Below are 24,945 nucleotides of genomic sequence, written 5' to 3' on the forward strand. Positions count from 1 at the left end.
AGTATTCAACTTTTAAAAAGAAAGAAATCCTATCATTTGCAACAATATGGATGAAGTTGGAGGACAATGTGTTAAGCAAAATAAGCTAGGCACAGTAACACACATATAGCATGATCTCACTTAGAAGTGAAATCTGAAAACTTGAACTCATAGAAAAAGAGAATAAAATGGGTATCAGCAGCTGGGGGTGAGGGAACTGGGGAGATGTTGGTCAAAGGACAAAAAATTTCAGTTGGACAGGAGGAAGAAGTTTAATACATCTATTATATATCATGGTATCTATAGTTGATAACAATATGTTGTATACTTCAAAATTTCTAAGAGAGTAGGTTAAGTGATATCACCACAAAAAATAAATCTGAGAGATAATAATACATATGTCAAATAGCTTGATCGAGCCATTCTACATTGTATTGTATACATATATCAAAGCATCATGTTATATGCCATAAATATATACAATTTTTACTTATCAATCTAAAAGCAAATAAATAAGTTTGGTTTAAAAAGTAATTAGTATGAGCTATGTCTGTTAGCTAGACCTGTTTTTTCCTTTGAGTTGTTCTTTTTAAATACATGAAAAGTCTGTGTGTGTGTGTGTGTGGGTGTGGAACCTGACTAGTAATCTTCTAGGGCTGTGGTGGTTAAATTTAGCTAAGAGAAATTGCATTTAGATATTAGGTAGCATTTTAATATGCCTGGATGAATTTTGAAGGCATTATTCTTTCTTGTGAAATTTTGGGAAAAGAAGTAGATACAGCCTTCCTTGAACAATTATTTATACAATTGAAGACAGTAGCTAGACAAGATTTTCTTTCAATGCTAATTTTTGTTTTCTAATTCAATGAGCATTTTCCTGTGAATACATGTTTTTGCTTAAGCCGAGGTTTATTTTCCAGTTTGTATAGGTAATCCTTTTTAGTTGATCTTAATTATCAAAGCTGTCAAGAGCTAAACATTTCTTTTCTATATCTGGACTAGGAAATGTTTCTAATGAACAATGATTTTAGGATCCCAAGTATCCGAAATTTCTAAAGCTGTATTAAGTTTCTGTTACTGCGTAACAAATTATGAGAATCTTGATGTCTTAAAAAAAAAAAGATCCATTTATTTTTTTCACGGTTCTGTAGGTCAAAAGTTTGTTGAGACATGGCTGGGTCTTCTGTTTGGCTTAAGTAGAATTGTCTGCTGACTATTTTAATACATTCTTTTATTTTTCCAGTTTTATAAAATAATAGTAATTTTTTTATTATACTCTAAGTTCTAGGGTACATGTGCACAACGTGCAGGTTTGTTACATATGTATACTTGTGCCTGTTGGTGTGCTGCACCCAACTCATCAGCACCCATCAACTCGTCATTTGCATCAGCTATCTCTACCAATGCCATCCCTCCCCCCTCCCCCTGCCCCATAATAGGCCCCAGTGTGTGATGTTCCCCTTCCAGAGTCCAAGTGATCTCATTGTTCAATTCCCACCTATGAGTGAGAACATGTGATACTTGGTTTTCTGTTCTTGTGATAGTATTAAAAAATAAAAGCCATAATGGACAAATGGGATCTAATTAAACTAAAGAGCTTCTGCACAGCAAAAGAAACTACCATCAGAGTGAACAGGCAACCTACAGAATGGGAGAAAATTTTTGCAATCTACTCATCTGACAAAGGGCTAATATCCAGAACCTACCAAGAACTCAAACAAATTTACGAGAAACAAACAAACAACCCCATCAAAAAGTGGGCAAAGGATATGAATAGACATTTCTCAAAAGAAGACATGCATACAGCCAACAGGCACATGAAAAAAGGCTCGTCATCACTGGCCATCAGAGAAATGCAAATCAAAACCACAATGAGATACCATCTCACACCAGTTAGAATGGCAATCATTAAAAAGTCAGGAAACAACAGGTGCTGGAGAGGATATGAAGAAACAGGAACACTTTTACACTGTTGGTGGGACTGTAAACTGGTTCAACCATTGTGGAAAACAGTATGGCGATTCCTCAAGGATCTAGACCTAGAAATACCATATGACCCAGCCATCACATTACTGCGTATATACCCAAAGGATTATAAATCATGCTGCTATAAAGACACATGCACACATATGTTTATTGTGGCACTATTCACAATAGCAAAGACTTGGAATCAACCCAAATGTCCATCAGTGACAGATTGGATTAAGAAAATGTGGCCCATATACACCATGGAATGCTATGCAGCCATAAAAAAGGATGAGTTTATGTCTTTTGTAAGGACATGGATGCAGCTGGAAACCATCATTCTCAGCAAACTATTGCAAGAACGAGAAACCAAATACCACATGTTCTCACTCATAGGTGGGAATTGAACAATGATATCACTTGGACACAGGAATGGGGGAGCATCACACACCGGGGCCTATTATGGGGGGGGAAGGGATAGCATAAGGAGATATACCTAATGTAAATGATGAGTTAATGGGTGCAGCACACCAACATGGCACATGTATGTATATATATGTAACAAACCTGCACGTTGTGCCCATGTACCGTAGAACTTAAAGTATAATTTAAAAAAAAGTCTTCATTGAACAATTTTAAGAATTTAAGAATTTTAAGTCCATCAGAAATATGGCTTTGCCCTTAAATATCTAACCCTGTTTTGCTTGAATAAGCATGGATCTAACCCAATCCATATCCCCTATCCTTTTTCTTGTCTAGACAGATGTATCCACTTCCTCATAACACAATGGTGTTAATTCCTGCTAATTTTATCCCTAGATATAACATGATCCTTTCTCTTGATTTTATTTGCTCTTTCTTTAAGGCAATGGATAATTTTAGTGCCTTCTTGAGACTTTCGTTTATTCCTCATTACAGTTAGAAGTACATGATCGTCTTCTCTACCTAATTAAATTATAGCCCATTTCCCTAATTATGTTATAAAGTGCTCAAGAGTAGATGTATTTGTGTCTTATAATTTTGTGCCCATATATAATTGTTCCTCAAAATATTAATGCCAACTACTTTCTCTTAATAAGGAAATGATAAAGTCAAAGTCAAAAGCTATGACTGAGAAATATGTTTTTACAAAGTAGAATGACTTGATATTAGGTAGCTTTTTAATATGCCTGGATGAGTTTTGAATGCCCTTCTCCATTCATGAACATAGTGGAAAATTAAAGTACTAAATACCTTTGCTTCTGGTATTTGGGTAAACTGTAATAAAGTTGTAAATTACTTGGCCAGTTGCAGCCAAATTTTTTAAAATAAATTATCCAAATAATTTTTTTTCTCTTCCCCCGTACCAAGAGAGACCCTGGGAGCAGAACACAAATTAAGCCCATATCTGAATTTACAAGGAAAATATCTGAAACTATATTTACATCCAAGTTTGCAAATTTTTTTTTTTGTGTGGAGATGGAGTCTTGCTCTGTTGCGCAGGCTGTAATACAGTGGCATAATCTCGGCTCATTGCAACCTCCGCATCCCAGGTTCAAGCGATTCTCCTGCCTCAGACTCCTGAGAAGCTGAGATTACAGGCGCATGCCACCATGCCCGCCTAGTATTTTGTATTTTAGTAGAGACAGGGTTTCCCCGTGTTGCTCAGGCTGGTCTTGAACTCCTGAGCTCGGGTGATCCACCCACCCGGGCCTCCCAAAGTGCTGGGATTACAGGCGTGAGCCACCGTGTTCAGCCTACAATTTTCAAAACAATCTTGTGTTGAAGAAGGAAATGTCTTCAACAGTGGTCCATCTTTAGTCTTTATCCTGTAAAACCTCTATGTGGTTTTTGGAGTTTTTGGCCACTAGTTTGTTCCTGAAATTCTCTCCTTCGCTAGCTTTTTACTGGTTTTCTCTGGATTTCTTAAGCTATCTCTGGCTACACCTTATTAGTCTCAATCTGTCTCTGAATACACCATAAAAAGCAGTAATATTCAATATTCTATGTTTGTTTTCCCCTATATACACTTTTTATTTTTATTTTTTTACCTGAAAAATTCATTCATCATTATGACTTTAACTTTTATTTGAAAGATTCAAAATTCAGGCCCTGATCTTTTCTTGGTCTAGATTCCTATCTCCAGCTGACTGTTGTTAATGCCTATATAGATGTCCTGCCAGTTCTTAAATTTAACCATCAGTGCAAAACCAAATTCATATTTTATTTCTATTTTCTTTCCAGTTTCCCAGTTCAGTTAATGGTTTCACAGTTCTTTTATTCACATAGTCTAGAAACTGTGGAAATATCTGCCATTCTTCTCCGATGTTTTACTACCCACCCACTACAATTTCAATTTTCCTTTCAAATTTATCTTCCTGCCTGCAGTATCCTTTCTACTGTGGAAATTTATTCATCTTTTAGGTCTAATGTAATCAGAACTCTCAGCCACCCTTCATACATGGATAAAAATCAATCAGATATTCTTAGAAACTTGTATAACATCATTTTTTTTCCTGAGGTATGATTAGTTGTGTATATATTGGCATCCTTCAATTGACAGCAAGTTACTTAAGGGCAGAGGTCATGCCCATGTCTCTATATTTTAGCTATGTGTGTTTATCATGGAATTTGCTCAAAAAATGTTTCCTGAATTCTCTGTGCCCTTGCCTACATGACAATATAACTTTCAAATTCAAAAAGCAATCCTATTTTCCAATCTTTCACATTACCTGAAGTAACATTTTCTGTTAAGAGAATTTCTAAATTTTGATGAAATTACACTTTTTATATAGCTTTAAAATTCTCCACTGGGTTTACCAAACAAGGTTGATGATTTGCCTTTAAAATGCCAACAATCAATTCTTAACTCAATCAGGCTGATAAGTGGGTCCCCCGATCACAAGTGCTATCATGCATTTTCCTTGTTTTTGAGTGACGTATGGTTGTTTCCGCAGTTTTTCCTGAATTAGTCTTAAATAAGTCAGCATATTCACAAGTTCCCAAGGGAAACTAAGTATATTTCTACAGTAATAAAGCATTAGATGCTTTAAAAAATCTTTCGCCTTAGAATTTAAGAGTGAAATGTGTCCTATATGAATCCTAATATTAATTTTTTGATCTTTCATTGTGGCAAGACATTACATCCTTTAAATATATGTGTATAATTTCAGGGATTTTTTTGTGTTACTTCTGTTTATTTTATAGTTTTCTTTCACAACAGAAAATTATTTTATGTTTATAATATCTGCCTTCCTAGCCATTGTGTCATGCGGCCCTTATCATGGAAAACATTGTCTCTTTTGGGGGTACTTATGGGGAGTTATCAAAATATGTTTCTTGGTGGAAAGTCTCATGATGCTATATCCTCTTCAAGAGATGTTTGAGATGCAACTCAAACATACTGTTGTTCTTAGCCTTGATTTATGTAAACACTTTGTCTTCATCAAAGTCACAAAATTTTATCAGAACCTTATTTTTAATCCAGTATATAAATTCATCCTATTTAGAAATCAAATAAAACATGCTTTTGTCCTGTTCACTGCCATTTGACATCATCCTACTTTTTCTTTTCTTTTTTAAAGTACTTTTAACAACAGGTAAAAGATGCAACTTGATACAGTTAGTTAAGAATATTCTACTTTGCATTTTTAAAAGTCGAGACAATGTTTGGAGTATTGTAGGTATCATTTTATTTTCACTAAATGAATAATAATGGATATAGTTCTTCCTGGCATTGTCTATATTAATGGGCATTAATGTATTGCCATATCTTTATTATGACTTTTGTTACCAATCTTGCAGTAATATTTTATTCCTGGGGTAATGATTAATAGAGAATATTTTGTATATTTCTGATATGATTTGGCTGTGTCCCCACCCAAATGTCAACTTGAATTGTAGCTCCTGGAATTCCCACATGTTGTAGGAGGGATACAAGGGCAGGTAATTGAATCATGGGGGCCGATCTTTCCCTTGCTATTCTCATAACAGTGAATAAGTCTCACAAGAACTGATGGGTTTATCAGGGGTTTCTGATTTTGCTTCTTTCTCATTTTTTTCTTGTTGCCATCATACAGTAAATTGGTACCAGTAGAGTGGGATGTTGCTGAAAAGATACCCAAAAATGTGGAAGTGACTTTGGAACTGAGTAACAGGCAGAGGTTGGAACAGTTTGGAGGGCTCAGAAGAAGAAGACAGGAAAATATGGGAAAGTTTGGAACTTCTTAGAGACTTATTGAATGGCTTTGCCCAAAATGCTGATAGTGATATGGACAGTAAGGTCCAGGTAGAGGTGAAGAACTTGTTGGGAACTGGAGTAAAGGTGACTCTTGTTATGTTTTAGCAAAGAGACTGGCAGCATTTTGCCCCTGCCCTAGAGATCTATGGAACTTTAAACTTGAGAAAGATTATTTAGGGTGTCTGCAGAAGAAATTTCTAAGCAGCAAAGCATTCAAGAAGTGACTTGGCATTCAGTTTTATAAGGGAAGCAGAGCATAAAAGTTTGCAATATTTGCAGCCTGACTATGTGATAGAAGAGAAACACCCATTTTCTGGGGAGAAATTCAAGCCAGCTGCAGAAATTTGCATAAGTAGCATGGAGCCTAATGTGAATCCCCAAGACCATGTGTAAAATATCTCCAGGCCATGTCAGAGACCTTCACAGCAGCACCCCCATCACAGGTCCGGAAGCCCAGGAGGAAAGTGGTTTCGTTGGCTGGGCCTAGGGTCCCCATGCTGTTTGCAGCCTAGGGACTTGGTGCCCTGTATCCCAGCCACTCCAGCCATGACTGAAAGGGGCCAATGTCCAGCTCAGGCTGTAGCTTCAGAGGGTGGAAGCCCCAGACCTTGGCAGCTTCCACATGGTGTTGAGCCTGTGGGTACACAGAAGTCAAGAATTGAGGTTTGGGAACTTCTGCCTAGATTTCAGAAGATGTATGGAAATGCCTGGATTCCCAGGCAAAAGTTTGCTGCAGGGGCGAGGCCCTCTTGGAGAACCTCTGCTAGGGCAGTGCAGAAGGGAAATGTGGGGTCGGAGCCCCCACACAGAGGCCCTACTGGGGCACTGCCTTGTGGAGCTGTGAGAAGAGGGCCACAGTCCTCCAGACCCCAGAATTGTAGACCCACCAACAGCTTGCACTATGCTCCTGGAAAAGCCACAAACACTGAATGCCAGCCCATGAAAGCATCCAAAAGAGAGTCTGTCCACTCCAAAGCTACAGGAGTGGAGCTGCCCAAGACCATGGGAACCTACCTCTTGCATCAGCGTGACCTGAATGTGAGACTTGGAGTCAAAGGAGATCATTTTGAAGTTTTAAAATTTGACTGCCCCACTGAATTTTGGACTTGCATGGCCTCTGCAACCCCTTTGTTTTGGCCAATTTCTCCCATTTGGAACAGCTGTATTTAACCAATACCTGTACCCCCATTGTATCTAGGAAGTTACTAGCTTGCTTTTGATTTTACAGGCTCATAGATGGAAGGGACTGGCCTTGTTTCAGATGAGACTTTACATTGTGGACTTCTGGGTTAAAGAGTTAAGACTTTGGGAGACTGTTGGGAAGGCATGATTGGTTTAGAAATTTGAGGACATGAGATTGGCAGGAGCCAGTGGCAGAATGATATGGGTTGGCTGTGTCCCCACACAAATCTCAACTTGAATTGTAGCTCCCAGAATTCCCACATGTTGTGGGAGAGACCCAGGGGGAGGTAATTGAATCATGGGGGCTGTTCTTTCCTGTGCTACTGTCATGATAGGGTAAATACGTCTCACGAGATCTGATGTGTTTATCAGAGTTTCCACTTTCGTGTCTTTCTCATTTTTCTCTTGCTGCTGCCATGTAATAAGTGCCTTTTGGCCGGGTGTGGTGGCTCACACCTGTAATCCCAGCGCTTTGGGAGGCCAAGGCAGGCAGATCATGAGGTCAAGAGATGGAAACCATCCTGGCCAACATGGTGAAGCCCCATCTCTACTAAAAATACAAAAATTAGCTGGGCATGGTGGTGTGTGCCTGTAGTCCCAGCTACTCGGGAGGCTGAGACAGGAGAATTGCTTGAACCCAAGAAGTGGAGGTTTCAGTGAGCCCAGATCATGCCACTGCACTCCAGCCTGGTGACAGGGTGAGACTCTGTCTCAAAAAACAAACAAAAAAACAAAAACTACATTTCACCTCCCGCCATGATTCTGAAGCCTCCCCAGCCATGTGGAACTCTAAAACCAATTAAATCTCTTTTTCAGTCCAGTCCCTGGTATGTCTTTAGTAGCAGTGTGAAAACAGACTAATACAATTTCCCTCTGTTGAACTGGTGAATTATTTAGCATGTACAAGGTAATTCAGTAGTAAGAAAAATTGGGCTGGTGAGTTAACTAAGAGACACACAGGATTAACATGCCCATTAGGTCCATCTAACCTAGTTTTGCAATGCACAGCCCTCTTTGCTTTGTAAAGAGGAATGTACCACTATTTGCAGTAGCATCTGAGCTTGGTGGATGATAAAGGATGAACATTTTCCACCTCAGGTCAAATAGATGAATTTATTCATTCAACTAGTTGTTAAGCAGCAGCAATGTACCAGTCATTGGTAATCAATAATAAATGGCTTAGGCCATCTCCTAATGGCTTTGCAGTCTACTAGGTATTTTTTTTCCTATTTTTTATTCTACACCCCAAAACTGTGAAACACAGAGAAACTAAAATGGTTCTTCCTAACCAAGATTAACTATGTTCTATACCAATAAGCTACTTTTAAGCGCCTCTCAGTAAACTAACATCCTTCAGATATAGGTAGTGGAATTCCAGCCACTAAATACAATTATTTCAATCATCACTTTTTATATAGAGATTGCCAGTGTGCGGGGTCCAACATAGTTGCAGTGACTGGGCACTGCAGAACTCCAGGGGACATTGTTATTACATAGATTAGGATGCTGGGACACTGTTCACATACATTACAACCTGAATGATCAAATGCTCCAACCCAGAGGTATCTTTTCAGCCACCTCTTTTATGGCCTGTCAAGAACAAGTGTTACCAAGTTGTTTCCTTCTTTTTATTTTGTTTACACTTTTGAGGTGCTGCTGTGCTCAGGGTTCTTTTCTTGTTGAAGTAATAGAGATACACAAAGATAAGTAGCACATAAAAGTGTATTTTAATGGACAACATTAGAGTCTAGTAATTTCCTTTACAGACTCCAGATCTCAATGGAGCCACAAACAAGATAAGTTCATAACTTCATCTCCATTCTCAAGGATGCTATCTTAACAAATGTGTTCAGGTTGGCCAAAAACCAGCAGCAGCATTTACTTACTGAAAGCCATATGGAAAAGCTGTAATCTTTCACTAGGTCACTTGGCAAACATTACCTTTGTGCTCCCTTGATGTTTCCTCATTTCAAGAGTAGGAAACCAGAAGGGAACCAAATCACTTCCTTCCCCACTTCCTAAACAGCAACGTTGACCTCATGAGCTGGGCTTCAGGGTTCCGTAAACCCACATATTTCAGGATAAACTGGCTTGAGTTCATGAGTGGTGATTGCTTTTCTTACAGAGTTGCAGTGGCAATATTGATCATTAAAACAAGCAAAATGAAAAGTGTTGGCATTCTTTCATGGCCATCTGTGACTTCAGTGTGCTGGTACTTAGTGTTCACAGGCAACTGAATGTTTGAACTGATTCTTGGTTTTGCAGTGAAAAATGAAGGAAAGCATTCTTCTGCTTTTTGCCTGTTTTATTTTTTTCTCATAAATAACATGGTTAGAAATTAGGACATTTAATGGTTTTAAATTCCATTGTAATGCCACATTTTGTTTCATGTATTTAGCATTTTCGTATGTGAGACTATATCATAATTTAATTGTAAAATTTAGTTTGTTATCCCGCTTCATGCATTCTTTTATTGTAGTGTTAACTTTAAACCTTTCCATTTTAATAAGATTCACAGACTTTTATTTTTCTGTAAGAAACAGATGCATTATTTGGCTTTTTTTGGTTGCACTCCAACATTTTAACATTAGTATTGTAAAAAGAAATAAAAGTTATTTTTATTTCCCTTAAGATCTCATAGTAACTGTGTAACATGAACATAAGGAATATGATATTCATGACTGGAATCAGATTATAAACATTTAGAACATGAATAATAGTTAATGTATTAAAACACATAAAATACATTTATTATGTCGAATCACATGAAGTTTCTATTTTTGATAGAAAAAAATCATCAAATTTTGGCAATCAGCTTATATTAGGTAATTCTGCACATTTTTGCTACCAGTGTAATGAAAATTAAATTGCATGATAGTTAACCACCATAAATGAGTAGCCCTTTGTGAATTATCTAAACCTAATGCCACTTCTTCTCTCTTTGATTTAATGACTGCTTTCAGGCTGACTACTCAGGAAGTCTATCTTAAGTGGTAATGAATGAAAGAAAACAATATCCATAAATTTAGATACCTAAAGTAAAAGTTCCGTATTTTAGAAAACCCAGGAGTTGGAATAAAGGAGCAGTTAAGACTATGAATTAAACCTTGTTTTGGGAGATTATCTGGATTTATTTACATGTGCTACTACTATGTCTCTAATCCCATATACAGTAAACAATTGAGTAGGCTCTAAAATGGATGTTTCCAACAAATGGTATCAAGATGGTATTACATTTTTGAGAATTTCTGCAGATTTTTAGCTGAACAGAAAAAGTGGTCTATTATAAAACTTGAACTCTACTACAAAGCAAATCCTTAGTGTCAGTAGATATAAATGCTCATCAGTTCTGTAACTGGCAGCCTCTGTGACACAAGCAGGTGGCCTAACCTCTATGGAAGCAGTTTATTTGTTCACTTTACCGACATCTTAGTGCACATATGCATTCACACTTCTTTAGCAACAACTCTGTGATTCTTAGGAGCCCACCCCAGAGGTTAGGAACCATTGGGTTATAAAAGCTCTGTTAACCCTTCTTAGTTTCACACGCTAATTTCTGTTAACGTAAGAGGTATTAGCAACAATTGAGGAAAAGGAAATAGACTAACTGGAAATATGGAATCATGATAATGAAGATTCCAGCCACTGAAGCTGATAATTATGTATGAGTTCTTTCCATTTGACTAGTGGCCAGAAACCAGAGGGGGTAGAATTGATGAGCCAGGGTGTCATGTTGGCAGTGGCTGCAGCCTGAAAGGAAAATAATCCAGATAATTGTTTAATTGGATACTACTTGAAAAGAGAAATTGAAACCCCCCCCCCCCAAGAAGTATGGTCCAGATTAAACACCTTTTCCACCATATTGGTTAAATAAAAACCCAAGAATGGTGCATTGATGGCCAACATCCATGAAGTTCCATTTTCACTGCCATGAAAATTTTTTTTAACTGTTCCCTGCCAGTCCTTGACAGTCTCTGTCAGCTTTACTTTTCAATGTTAAGTACTTCTGGATGATGATTTTACAATAGTATACTTATAATGAAAAATGAAAAGGAATGAAATCCTGGCTACAAACATAATAACAGGAGGGTAATATTCAAGTGCTTCCTATGAGAGGCATTGCAGTGCAGTGCTTATGACAAAAACTGTCATGAGTCAGCCTGGACTTGAACCATCTTACATCATTTCTATCTTATATGTTATATAATTTTTAAAGTATGTGTTATAAGTTTGGTTTAGTTATTGAAACTTTCTGTGATTCAGTTTCAGTACTTTTAAATTGGGTGGGATGATATTGGGGTAGTAGTAAACATTACATAAGTTAATTTGTGGTTAATTTGTATAAAGACCTTATACCAGTGGTTAGCTTAAGTGCCATATGTCTGAAACAGTAATTTGCTATTATTACTCTTTCCTTCATGACAGTTTTACAGAAAAGTGACTCTTTATATAACCCAACTAACTGAGCTCTGGCTCTTTCAAACTAATGGTTTTGGCTAAATTATCGTAGCATGGTAAAGTCTATCAATTTTACAAGAAGTGGCTCAGAAAAACAAATGGCATGCAATACATTTGCATCTGCAGTTATATCTACATAAGGCACTAAGCATAATTTTGGAGGTGATATGACCAATTAAAAAGTATTTTGCTCCCTCTTTTCTTTTTTCCATTCTCTTGAGATTTTATTTTTAGGTCTTTTTCTCTGAGCTGTATGCATTCATATTTAATGATTTCCATTTTTATTCCTTTTGGAGAATTAAATATTAAATATCAGACAGAATACCTCCTTTAATTTCCCTTTGGAGTAATAAGATGTTACCAGTAACTGTTTCCTGAGATCTGTAGCAATACCCTTTGTCAAAATGGAAGTACATTATAAAGCCGGAAAACCACTTATCAAGAGCTCTTAGAAAGAGTATTTTATTTTATATAAATATATCAAATAATGAAAACATCCAAGAGGTGAATTGGTGCTGATTTGGCCTCAGGAATCTCTCACACAAAATGTTACGATAAATTCTAATTACCAAAGTACTTATCAAATTATAAAAAAAGTTTTAATTACTAATTTTAATTACTTTATTCACAATGAGATTATTAGCATGAATAAGAATTACTCCCTTTTTCAGCTTTATTGAGGTATAATTAACAAAACTGTATATGTTTAAAGTACAGAACATGATTTGATATACCTATGCATATATCAACACAATCAAATTAATGAACATATTCATCATACATAGTTACCATTGTGTGTACATGTATGTACGCATGTGGTGAAGACACTCAATACCTACCTTGCTAGTGAATTTCAAGTAAAACTTCAGTAATATTAATTATAGTCATCCATGCTGGACATTAGATCCTCAGAACCTATTCTTTTTATAACTGAAAGTTTGTACACGTCAAACAACATCTCTCAGTTTTCCCCACTCTTAATCCCTGATAACTGTTCTTCTACTCTGCTTCTATGAGTTCTACTTTTTCAGATATCACATATAAGTGATACCATACAGTATGGGTCTTTCTATATCTGGCTTATTTCATTTAGCATAATGTTCTTCAGGTGCATCCATGTTGTTGCAAATGGAAAGATTTTGTCTCTTTTAAGACTGAATGCTATCCCATTGTGTGTGTGTGTGTGTGTGTCTGTGTGCGTGTCTGTGTATGTATGTGTAACATTTTCTCTCTTCATTCATCCATTAACAGGTACTTAGGTTGTTCTACATCTTGTCTATTGTGAATAATGATATGAACAAGAGAGTGCAGATATCTATCAAGATACTGACTTAATTGCCTTTAGATATATATTCAGAAGTGGAATTGCTGGATTGTATAGTAGTTCTATTTTTTGTTTTTTGAAGAACCTCCTTACTGTTTGCATACTTGCTGAATCAATTTACATTCCCATTCCTACTAACAATGTAAAAGGGATCTGTTTTCTTTTCTTTTCTTTTTCTTTTTCTTTTTCTTTCTTTCTTTTTTTTTTTTTTTTTTTTTTGAGATGGAGTCTCACTCTGTTGCCTAGGCTGGAGTGCAGTGGCACAATCTCAGCTCACTGCAACCTCCGCCTCTCGGGTTGAAGTGATTTTCCTGCCTCAGCCTCCCGAGTAGCTGGGGTTGCAGGCGCCCATCACCATGCCCAGCTAATTTTTTGTAGTTTTGGTGGAGACAGGGTTTCACTATGTTGGCCAGGATGGTCTTGAACTCCTTCGTGATCCACCTGCTTCAGCCTCCCAAAGTGCTGTGATTACAGCCACAGCGCCCAGCCTAGGGATCCCTTTTCTTAACACCATCACCAACACTTGTTACCACTTGTCTTTTTGATAATAGCCATTCTAACAGTGATATGTCATTGTAGTTTTAATTTGCATTTCCCAGATGATTAGTGAGATAAAGCACCTTTTAATACACCTGTTGGGCATTTGTATGTTTTCTTTGGAGGAATGTTTATTCACATCCCTTGCCCATTTTCTAACCAGGTTATTTCATTTTTTGCTATTAACTTATATGAGTTCCTTATATATTTTTAATATTAACCCCTTGTCAGATTGTTTCTTTTGCAGTGCATAAGTTTCTTACTTTGATATTATCCCATTTGCTTATTTTTTATTTTTTGCCTCTGCTTTTGATGTCATATCCAAAAAAAATCATTGCCAATACGAATGTCAAGGAGCTTTTCCCCTGTTTTCTTATAAGAGTTTTATGTTTTCAGGCCTTACATTTAAGTCTTTAATCCATTTTGAGTTAATATTTGTGTATGAGGTAGCAGTCTGATTTCTTTCTTTTGCATATGTATATTCATTTATCACAATGCCATTCTGTTTGTATTCTTAGTGCTTTTGTCAAAGATTAGTTGACTGTCTATGTATGGGTTTATTTCTGGCTCTCTGTTCTATTGGTCTATGTATCTCTTTTTTTATGCCAGTAGCATACTGTTTTGATTACTATAGCTTTGTAACATAATTTGAAATCAGAAGGTGTGACGCCTCCAGTTTTGTTCTTTTTTATTTTTTAAGGACAAGTGTCTCTCTCTGTCACTGGAGCTTCAGTGCAATGGCTTAGTCATAGCTCACTGCAAACTCAAACTCCCGGACTCAAATAATCCTCCCACCTCAGCTTCTGGAGTTGCTGGGGCTATAAGCATGCACCATCATACCCAGCTAGTTATTAATTTTTTAATATAAAAATGAGATCTCACTATGTTACCAGGGTGGTCTGGAACTTCCAGTCTCAAGAGATCCTCCTACCTTGGTCTCCCAAAGCACTGATGTTATAGGCACAAGCTACTGTGCCTGGCCCTGCTCTACTTTCCCAAGATTCATTTGGCTATTCACCATCTTCTATAGTTTTATATTAATTTTAGAAAAGTTTTTCTGATTTCTTTGAAAAAATGACATTGGAATTTTTATAGGAATTACATTGAATCTGAAGATTTGTTTAGGTAATATGGACATTTTAACAGTATTAAGTATTCCCATCTCTGAAGATAGGAAGTATTCCATTTATTTGTCTCTTCTTCAGTTTCTTTCATTAACATGTTACAATTTTCAGTGTACAGATCTTTTACCTCTGTTTAAATTTATTCCCAAGAATTTTATTCTTTGTTATTCTTTTGTAAATGAGATTGTTTTGATTCTCTTATAGATGACTTACTATTAGTATGTAGAAACACAGCTAACTTTTGTTTGTTGATTTTTTGTCCTGCAACTTTACTCAATTTGTTTATTAGTTGTAACAGTTCTGTTTTGTTTTGTTTTTTTGTGGAGTCTTTAGGGTTTCCTGTATGTAAGATCATGTTATCTGCAATCAGAAACAGTTTAACTTTTTCCCTTCTGAATTGGATATCTTTTATTTCATTTTCTTGTCTAATTGCTCTGACTAAACTTTCAGTACCATGTTAAATAGAAATGATGAGAGTGGGCATCTTTTCTTCTTCCTGATCTTACAGTAAAAGCTTTCATCTTTTCACTGTTAAGTACGATGTTGGTTGTGAGGTTGTTATATATAGCCTTAGTTCCGTTGAGGTACATTTCTTCTATACCTAATTAGTTGAGAGTTTTTATCATGGAATAATGTTGAATTTTATCAAATGCTTTCTCTGCATTTGAGATGATCATATGCTTTGTATCCTTTATTCTCTTAATGTGATGCATCACATTTTTTGATTTGTGTAAGCTAACATATCCTTGCTTCCCAAGGATAAATGTCATTTGATCATGGTATTCATTTAAAGTACTATTAATGTGGCTTGATAACATTTTCTTAAAAATGTTTGCATTTATATTCATTAGGAATATTGACCTATAGTTTTCTTTTTTTATAGTATCCATATCTGGCTTTAGTATCAGAATAATGCTAGCTTCTTAAAATGAGTTTGGAGGTATCCTCTCCTTCTGAATTTTTAGAAGAATTTGAAAATGATTGATAATAATTCCTCTTTAAATCTCTGATATAATTCACTTGTGAAGCTATCAGGTTTTGGACTTTTCTTTAGAGGTTTTTGATTACTGATTCAATCACTTACTAATGATCGGTCTGTTCAGGTTTTCTGCTTCTTCATTATTCAGTCTTGGTAACTTGTATATTTTTAGGAATTTATCCTTATTACAGGTTATCCAATTTGTTGGAATATTATTATTCAGAGTAGTTTCTTATGACCCTTTGTATTTCTGTGGTATCAGTTCTAATGTCTTCCCTTTTATTTATATTTTTATTTGAGTCCCTTATTTTTTCTTGGTTGGTATGGCTAAAAATTTATCAATTTTGTTTATCTTTTCAAAAAACCACGTTTTGGCTTTGTTGGTATTTCATTGTTTTTTTAGTCTCTATTTGATTTATTTTTGCTCTGATCTTTGTTACATCCTATCTTCCAGTAACTTTGGCATTAGTTTGTTCTTCTTTTCCTAGTTCCTTGAGGTATAAAATTTAGTGTTTTATTTGGAATCTTCCTTTATTCTTATTATAGGCAGTTATTATTATAAACTTCCCTCTTAGAACTGTATTTACTGCATCCTATCAGTTTGGGTATGTTCTGTTTTTATTTTTTGTTGTGTCAAGATACTTTTGATTTCCCTTTTGATTTCTTTTTTGACCCATTGGTTGTTCAGGTTGCATGTTGTTTAATTTTCATTTGCTTGTGAATTTTACAGAATCTTCCTGTTATTGATTCTAGTTTCATACCATTGTGGTCAGAAAAGATACTTGAGATGATTTCAGTCTTTTAAAAATTTTTAATCTCTGTTTTGTGGTTTAACATATGATCTTATCCTGAAGAATGTTCCATGTGTGCTGGAGAAGAAGGTTCACTTCACTGCTTCAGATGGAATGTTTTGAATATATTTGTTAGTCATTTGGCGTATGGTGTTATTCAAGTCCATTGTTTCGTTGTTGATTTTGATCTGTGTGATCTATTCATTGTGCAAATAGAAATTGAAGTCCCCTATTATTATTGTATTGCTGTCTCTTGTTTTCAGTTCTGTTAGTAGTTGCCTTGTATGTTTAGATGCCCTGGTACTGGATACATATATATTTGAAATTGTTACATTCTCTTTATATATTGACCTTTTTTATTATATAATGACCTTCTTTGTTTCTTGTAACAGATTTTGACTGAAAGTCCATTCTGTCTCATTTAAATATATCCACCCCTGCTGTCTTTTGGTTACCATTTGATTAGAATATCTTTTCCCATTCCTGCATTTCAGCATATGAGTGTCCTTAAGACTAAACTGATGATGATCTTATAGGAAGCATATAATGGACTCTAGTTTTTGCTTCTTGAATCTATTCAGTCACTCTGCATTTTAAGATGAAAGAATATAATCCATTTATATTTAAACTAATTATTGATAGGTAAAGACTTATGACTTCCACTTTTTAAAATGTTTTGCTATTCTGTTCCTTTCCTTGTCTCCTGCTGTACTCCTTTGTATTTTGATGATTTTCTAAAATCCTATATTTTAATTCCTTTCTTTTTGTCTTTTGTGTATCTACTAGAGGTTTTTTCTTTGTGGTTACAATGAGGCTTGCATAAATGATCTTATAACATTCCATTTTAAGTTGATAAGAACTTGACTTCAGTTGCATACAAACATGCTACATTTTTACTCCCCAGTCAACATTTTATGCTATTGATGTCACACTCTGCATCTCTTTGGATTGTATATCTTTAACAAATTAGTGTATCTATAGTTATTTTAATACTTTTTTTATGCTTTAAGTTCTAGGGTACATGTGCACAATGTGCAGGTTTGTTCCATATATATACCTGTGCCATGTTGGTGTGCTGCACCCATTAACTCGTCATTTACATTAGGTATATCTCCTAATGCTATCTCTCCCCCCTCCCCCACCCCACTTTACTCTAAAGTTACAAGTGGTTTATATACAACTATTGCAATATTCTGAACTTGACTCTATTTTTAACTACTAGTGAATTTTACATATTCAGATATTTTTATTTTGTCAATTAGCATCTTTTCAGTTCAATTTAGCATTAGGTTCTACCTTTAGCATTCTTTTAAAAGTCAGATCTAGTGGCAATGAATTCCCTTAGCCTCAGCTTCTGTGGAAAACTCCTTCTCTCTCCTACATTTCTGAAAGACAGCCTTGTTGGATACAGTATTCTATCTTAACTCTTCGTTTCCTCAACACTTTGAATATATCATTCCACTCTCTCTTGATTTTCAAGGTTTTTTATTGAGATGTTCAGCAATAGTTTTATCGGGGTATCCTTCTTTGTGATGAGTCTCATTTCTCTTGGTGCTTTAAAGTTTCCCTCTTTGTTTAAGACTTTTGTCAATTTGATCATAAAGTATTCCCTCTCTATCTGTGAGGAATACATTCTAAGATCCCCAGTGGATGCCTGAAACTGTGGATAGTACTGAATCCAATTGCCATCAGTTGGAACCTGTTTCTCTTCATGTCTTCTACAAACAAATTTAATGCCTTTTCCATCTTTGCTTATCACACATTGTGACCATAACTTCTGCAGTCTGAGGTGCAACAGCAAAACTAGTATGAATTTACATTTTTTCTTCTTAATTTCATGGGTAGAAGATTTGTTCTTACCATAGATCTTGGGAAACTCAGCATACCATTTTTTTCTTTCTTTATTAAGTCAAGAGCTTTCACCTTTTCACTTGATGGCTTCTCTTTGGCATATCCAAATTTCCAGGATCACTACTCTTGTGCTTTGGAGCCATTATTAAGTAAAATAAGTATTACTTGAACACAAGGAAAACTGCAATACCACAACAGTCAATCTGATAACAGATGGCTACTAAGTGACTAAATGACTGGTAGCATACTCAGTGTCAGTATGCTGAAAAAAGGGATAATCCACATCCTGGACAAGAAAGAGCAGGATAGAGTAAGATTTCATCACTCTACTCAGAACAGAATGCAATGTAAAACTTGTGAATTGTTTATTTCTGGAATTTTCCATCTAGTATTTTCAAACTGTGGTTGACTTACTGTAGGTAAATGAAAGCATTGAAAGTGAAACCACAGATATAGGGGAACTACTGTAATGTGTCTCAGAAAAATATTCTCTGAATGGGTCCTTCTTTAGATTATTTGAGCTTCATGCATTTGGATGTCTGTATCCCTCTGGGAAGTTTTCAGGCATTATTTCTTTAAGCCTTCTGTTTCTTTCTTTCTCTCTTCTCCTGTGACTTTCATAAATCATGTATTTATTATCTTGATGGTACCCATAGGTTAGTATTCTCTCTTTCTATATATATTGTATTTATTTATTTATTATTATTTTTTATTTTATTTTATTTTTTTTTTTGAGACGGAGTCTCGCTCTGCCGCCCAGGCTGGAGTGCAGTGGCCGGATCTCAGCTCACTGCAAGCTCCGCCTCCCGGGTTCACGCCATTCTCCTGCCTCAGCCTCCCGAGTAGCTGGGACTACAGGCGCCCGCCACCTCGCCCGGCTAGTTTTCTGTATTTTTTAGTAGAGACGGGGTTTCACCGTGTCGGCCAGGATGGTCTCGATCTCCTGACCTCGTAATCCGCCCGTTTCGGCCTCCCAAAGTGCTGGGATTACAGGCTATTTATTTATTTTTTTCAGAGAGGGTCTTGCTCTGTCACCCAGACTGGAGTTCAGTGGTGTGATCTTGGCTCACTACAACCTTTGCCTCATGGGCTCAAGTGATTCTCCTGCCTCAGCCTCCCGAGTAGCTGGGACTGCAGGTGCAGGCCACTATGCCTGGCTGATTTTTCTTTTTTTCTAAGAGACAGGGTTTCACTGTGTTGCCCAGGCTGGTCTCGAACTCCTGACCTCAAGCAATCCACCTGCCTTGACCTCCCAAAGTGCTGGGATTACAGGCATGAGCCACTTGGCCTAGTATACTGTCTTTACTCTTTTTTCATTGTCATTCCTATAACTGGCTAATTTCATGTGACCTGTCTTTAAGTTTGATATTTTTTTTCTGCATGATTAAATATGATATAACTCTCTTTTGAATTTTTTCAGTTCTGTTATTGTATTCTTCAATCCAGGATTTCTGGGGTTTTTCTATGGTTTCTGTTTCTTATTAACTTCTAATTTTGTTCATGCATTCTTTTTCTGATTTCATTTAGTTGTCTGTTTCCTTTTCCATCCCATTGATCTTCTTTAATATGATTGTTTTGAATTCTCTGTCAGACAGTTCATAGATCTCAATTTCTTTGGGGTTGTTACTGGCACTTACTACTTTCCTTTTGTGGTGTCTTGTTTATCTGATTCTTTATTATCTGTGTAGCTTTGCATTTGTGTCTACATTTGAAGGAACAAATACCTGTTCAAGTCTTTACAGATTGGCTTTGGTGGATGTTGATCTTCTTCTATAGTGTTCCCAGCCTGTTAGGATTTCTTGTGGGATCACAGTTGACTGGAATTTTAACTGGGTCACGTGACTTTTGCTGGTTCTTACAAGGAGCACGAGTGTATATGAATCCTGTCTGGTCTCAAGACAGATTGGACTTTGGGCAGTAGAACTGACACTAGGGCAAGAGCGTGCTTTAGATTCTACAGTTGGCTCCACAGATGGTAGGCCTGTTACCAGGTAGGCTATTCGATGTCTTTCTCTCCAGGTTCTTAGGAGGGCTCCCACTGGGTCATTAGGTGGATCCTTGGTCAGGCAGAACTGGTCCTGGACTGTGGTTGAGAGGGGCTAGAACTGAGTTACAGGGGGTGCTTCAGGGTCCACAGCTGAGTTCAGTGTTTTTAGATCTCTCTCCAGGGTCACAGACAAATGTACCTCCTGCCAGGTTCTTGACTGGGCAAGACTGCCCCTGACTGCAGCTGAGAAGGGCTGGAGCTGGGTCACAGGTCTACTTCAGGATCTATATTCAGCCTGAGGCCCATTTCTGGGAGCATGGATGAGCATGTTTTCTATAAAGTCCCTTGGTGGGCAGAACTGCTCTCAGATCACAGCTGAGAGAAGCTGGAACAAAGTTAAAGGGCTCTTTCAGCATCTACAGTGGGACCAAAGTTGGTGGGACTGCCACCAGGGCATGAATGGGCATATCTCCTGGCAGATCCCTGTGTGGGCAGAAATGCTTTCAGACTACAGGTGAGAATGGCTAGAGCTGAATTACAGGGCCTCTTTAGGGTCCACAGCTGGGGCTGAGATCAGCAGGTCTGTTGTACAAAGTGCATGTGGGCATGACTCCTCCCTCATTCCTTGGTGGATGATTCTGGTGGCAGGATGAAGACCAAATGGAGCTGTAGCCAAGTTCATAGGGGGATGAGGCTGTTTCTGGGTCTGTATCCAGGACCACTGTTCATAAGCCTGGGGACTGAGTACAGGCCTGCCCTCTCAGACAGCCGTGATCAGTCTTGGACTTTGTATCTGAATCCTAAAGCTAGGAAAAGGCACTTTTGTCCATAAATAGCTGCCAAATTATTATTCTGTGGGAGGATATGAGTAGAGGATCTCCTAGTCTGCTATCTTGCTGACTCCTAGAATAGTTCCTTTATAAATATTGTAATAGATGAGGTTTCAATTGCTCAGCAGACACTTATTCCAAACTCCTAGACTTTCACACCTAAAAATGTGCCTCTGAATAAATATTTAATTTTACAGTATCAGTTTACATTTTTAGACCTATGAAGTAACATTAGAGTATTAATTCTTCTTAATCAACTGTCTTTACTAAAGGAGGTTCCAGGTGAAAATGCAGTAATGATATTAAAAATATCACAGAGCCTGTGGACTACAGGCTCTGACCAATAGAATACATACTGGCCATAGAACTAGAGTGAGGTACTAGAGTACCCTTGTTTCACCAGAGGTTAACCAGGCAGTGCTGGATAACAGGTAGGTGAGAGGCTCTGTGAAGGAGGCTGGGGAGGCAAAGAAAGTGGGACATGAGAAAATTGGGGCCCCAACTATTTACCAACCTATACAGCCATATGAGTGCATCCTGTAAAGTGTATATATTTATAGCATCCTTGTGGGAAATGAAAAGCCAAGAATGAAAAGCCAAGAATGATGAGAAAATATCCTTATTACCCAAAAAACTTTGAATAATAATCAATATTTATTCTTCATTGAGGTTGTTATATTCCTTCTTGAAAAAAGAAATTGTGGTGATTTCATTCAGAGTTGTTTGAGGTTTCTCAAGCTCAAGAAAACAAAATCAAAAACACATAGACTTAACCTGGAGAAAATTTTGCTTAAGTCCCGCTATTCTTATTATATAATACTTGCAATTTCTATCTATTGAGTTATACTTGCAATTTCTGTCTATTGAGTTATAATAATTAGTTAGAATTTCTCCCATACTTATTTAATTCCTTTGAATTTCTGTGGTCAAAGTTACTCTATACCATAGCAGGAGACAATCTGTACTTTTTATTTTAGAGGTCATGAGTCAAATTCTTTTGAAAGTTTGCAATTTTAATAAAATAATGAGTTTTAATAGGAATGTTTATTTTCTAAAATTTTAAAAAATAATGTATCTTTCCATTCATGAGGAGAAAAAATATAAGAAACATTTCTTTATATCCATTATATCAAAGTATAACTTGCTTCAAATAAGAAATTATGAAAAGGAAAACCAAATTTTTGGTTTAGGGGTTTATACTATGTACAATTGAAAAGAGAATTCTATGAAGATTCATATTATTTTTTATGAATTTCAATTATTATAAGACATTAGAGGGCAAAAACAGTTTTGTTAATTGCCAAAAGGGGTATGTGTTCTACAATGTTATTTCACCTCTATGTTTTTTCTTCTGTTTTCCTTTATTTCCTTTTTCTTTCTTGCATTTTTATCTGATTAAGTTAATTTCAAATAATTGGTTTTTTTCTTCTTATAATTCTAAACAATATCTAGCCATCAATATAGCCCTGAAAAGCACAGGCTTGACTACATTATGGACAATTCTCTGGCAGATTAAATTTTCATCACCCACATTTCAGATCTACTTTAAAAGTCGGCATTAAAGACTAATTTGGGTAATTTTCTGATTTTTAAAAATGCTTTAGTTTCAACTAACCCTCATTGAACTCCATCTGTGTATACTTATGCAAGATTTTATGGGGGCTAAAAAGATAGATAAGAGAAAATGTCAGGCTCCTAGTATCTTATAGCAGGGAGTAGGTGCTCTGACATGGAGAAAGGTCACTGGACCACAAGCCATGGATGAAGTATGTCCTATGAGAACAAGCTACATTATTGGCTTTTAGAGGTGGTCCCTGTATGGAGCTTATCAAGTCTTGGAGATGGTGATGAGTCTGGTGTAACTATCCCTCCCTTTTGTAGAAGGATAATGGAATCCAAAGATTTCCTCACCCATTCACCATCTGCCTTATCTTCTTACATTGCATGTCCACTATGCTTAGTAAAGAATGTACAGGTTTACTAAGAGCTACACACAGTGTTTTCTTGGGACACTTACTGCACTAACCAAAGTCATTTTTAAAATTGTTGTTAATTATTTGTTCCATAATTATTATCTTAATGTTCTTTAGGGAAAATCTTGGAAGAGATGCTATTATAACTTTTCCTAATTGCTTTTCAAAGAAGGCATTTAATTTTTTTTTTTTTTTTTTTTTGAGATGGAATCTCTCTCTGTCACCCAGACTGGAGCACAGTGACGTAATCTGGGCTCACTACAACTTCCACCTCCCAAGTTCAAGCGATTCTCCAGCCTCAGCCTCCCAAGTAGCTGGGGCTACAGGAGCACACCACTCCATTTGGCTAAATTTTTTTGTATTTTTAGTAGAGACAGGGCTTCACCATGTTGGCCAGGCTGGTCTCGAACTCCTGACCTCAGGTGATCCGCCTGCCTTGGGCTCCGAAAGTGCTGGGACTACAGGCATGAGCCACCATGCCCGGCCAACCTTTTTCATCTTCCTTTTGGCTTATATACCTTAGGATAGGTAGTTACCAAGGGGCAGACATTTAATACAACACAGATAACATGCACTCTCTAGTATCTATATTTTATGCCTTATGTTCTTTAATGAGTGTCTTGTTCTTTACAGGACAGTTCTTTTTACTCTGACGTCTGTGGTTGTACTTGTGATTACAACGGACTGGATCAGCTGGGACAAGCTGAATCGGGGATTTTTGCCCAGTGATGAAGTTTCCAGAGCATTCCTTGCTTCTTTTATCTTGGTCTTTGACCTCCTTATTGTGATGCAGGTAAGTGTTTTTCCCTTCCCTCACCGAAGCCGCTGCATGCTCTGTTCCCAGTATAACAAACAGGATGTGGCAGCAGGCTCCATAAATCTAAATAAGTACAGCATTTACAATTACTATTAATGAGGCCTTCTCTGTTTATATTTTCAGCTGTTATACTGGGAAGAAAGCCAATTGGACTTTTATAAGAGGGGCACCAAAAATGTATTTTATGAACATTGCAAGGTGGGCCCCTAGAAACGATATAGCACGTTGGTATTTTCTGCCTAGGCTTTAGAGGGAAAAAACACACTTAGAAACAAAAACCAAAAACCCTGTCATATAGTAAATGGAAAGCTGCAGACATGAGGATGATATAAAAGCAGCAAAGCAGGGAAAAGCAATTGTCAAAGCAACTCGGGGTTTTATAGCAGTTGAAATGGAGTGATGTAAAAATTCTTTTTCTGGTTATAGAAATTGTTACTTTCTTTCAGTATTCACCAGAGATCATTCCATTTTCATGTAAACCATATTTTTGCCCTGCTTAGCAACAGATTTTTCATATAATAGCATCACACTAACCAGTGTTACTCATGTAATCTGGTGTGACCGTTTGGGGTTTTAGGAATATTCTTTTGAATGGGACAGAAAGAGACACTTGCTATTTCTTGGCATTTTATCTTGCTCATTAAATATCCATCCATTTGTTAGACATTTTCTTATTGCTTTCATAAGGCAATTTTTTTTTTCCCTCCTGAGGCATTGTAAGTCACCAGGCTAAAGACTATGATTACTGAAGGAATACTCCATTGTATTCTGAATTTATGTGAGATTTCACAGGATAGCAGATTGATTTTCTCATTTCTAAAGGCAAAAAGAGGCTTTTATGAGAGATATTCAGTGTTGTCTCAAAAGAGAATAGCAGTTTATTTATTGATTTTTTTTTTTTTTTTTTTTTTTTTTTTTTTTTTTTTTTT

At 36.6% G+C, this 24,945-nt stretch overlaps 1 protein-coding gene across 1 annotated transcript in view; it reads left to right on the forward strand.

Annotated features, from left to right (window-relative positions):
* The window catches only part of LOC112617259 (transmembrane protein 117), a gene marked incomplete at its 3' end in the record, with an annotated part of 550,259 nt that overhangs the window by 442,471 nt on the left and 82,843 nt on the right, over nt 1-24,945 (forward strand). Inside the window, exon 6 of the mRNA XM_025374000.1 lies at nt 23,833-23,992. Coding sequence (XP_025229785.1) covers nt 23,833-23,992 — 160 coding nt within the window. The remainder of the gene's footprint in view (nt 1-23,832; nt 23,993-24,945) is intronic.

Source organism: Theropithecus gelada, unplaced genomic scaffold, assembly GCF_003255815.1.
Source record: "Theropithecus gelada isolate Dixy unplaced genomic scaffold, Tgel_1.0 HiC_scaffold_15987, whole genome shotgun sequence".
NCBI classification, from domain to species: domain Eukaryota; kingdom Metazoa; phylum Chordata; class Mammalia; order Primates; family Cercopithecidae; genus Theropithecus; species Theropithecus gelada.